Here is a 953-nt window from a genome sequence, read left to right on the forward strand (position 1 = left end):
GCAGTGGCAATGTACGTCATGGTTGGCAACTTGGCGAATGAGGCACTCCAATGCCATCCACCAGACTAGATGGGTGCAGACCCGTGCCGGTTGCCAAGGACTTCCCAGCGCCAACCAGCCCTCCCCCCCCACATGCGTCGGCCGCAACGCTGCCCGACAACCCCCCAGACGCACACACCTTCCATGGACGCGCGCAGCTCCGTGCAGATCCCACACACGACGTCGCCGAGGTGGGGACGCCTCGGCGTGCGCTTCTCCACCAATCGCTAACCAGTGTGCGGCCATGGAGCCGTGACTTCTAGTCGGACGCAGATCACTCTACCCAACACGTCCGAGTCGTGACAACTCCATCACACGAGAAGGACTTGGTCGTTATTGCCGACAATCGTTATCAATAGTTAAGGACGCGGTGCCGGTGGTGTAGTCTAGGCGAATTCGTCGCTCTCGTAGTCCGCGCTTTCGTACTCGGTCAACTGGCGTGGGCTGGTCGTGTCGTCGGCGACGGGGGCGACGTTGTCTGGAGCCACGACTGGAGCGGCGTTGTCCGTGATGACGTCGTCCATCATCGCAGGGCGGGCTCGGATGTCCGCCAACTTTCCCGTGGCAGCCCACTGGATTCCCCGCGGAGCAGCACCTCCGGCGACCCAGCGGTTGCCATGCCCCGCCGCGACAAATTGACCACCCACGATGGGCGCCCGACCGCCAGCCGCCCAGAGGGGGGAGCCGCCGGCGTGGAGACCGGCGCGGACTGCAGCAAGGCGCCCAAAGCGAAGGTCGTCGTCGTCGACTACGTCGTCGCGGAAAAGGCGACCCCCGCGAAGGCGCACGCAACCACAGTTGTACGCTCGAGCGTACGCCTCGGGCGCCACGACCGCTCCTTCGTTCGACGCCGCAGGCGGCCCAGCTGGAGTCGCCGTCGACGACACCGCGACCGACACGATCAAGAGCAAGCA

The 953-nt window shown here is 65.1% G+C and overlaps 1 protein-coding gene across 1 annotated transcript in view; it reads right to left on the reverse strand.

Annotated features, from left to right (window-relative positions):
• Positions 1-425: 425 nt before the first annotated feature.
• Positions 426-953, reverse strand: part of H310_11315 (hypothetical protein) — a gene marked incomplete at both ends in the record, with an annotated part of 3,160 nt that continues 2,632 nt past the window's right edge. Inside the window, one exon of the mRNA XM_008877937.1 lies at positions 426-904. Coding sequence (XP_008876159.1) covers positions 426-904 — 479 coding nt within the window. The remainder of the gene's footprint in view (positions 905-953) is intronic.

The sequence above is a fragment of the Aphanomyces invadans genome, assembly GCF_000520115.1.
Source record: "Aphanomyces invadans strain NJM9701 unplaced genomic scaffold supercont1.30, whole genome shotgun sequence".
Lineage (NCBI taxonomy): Eukaryota > Oomycota > Saprolegniomycetes > Saprolegniales > Verrucalvaceae > Aphanomyces > Aphanomyces invadans.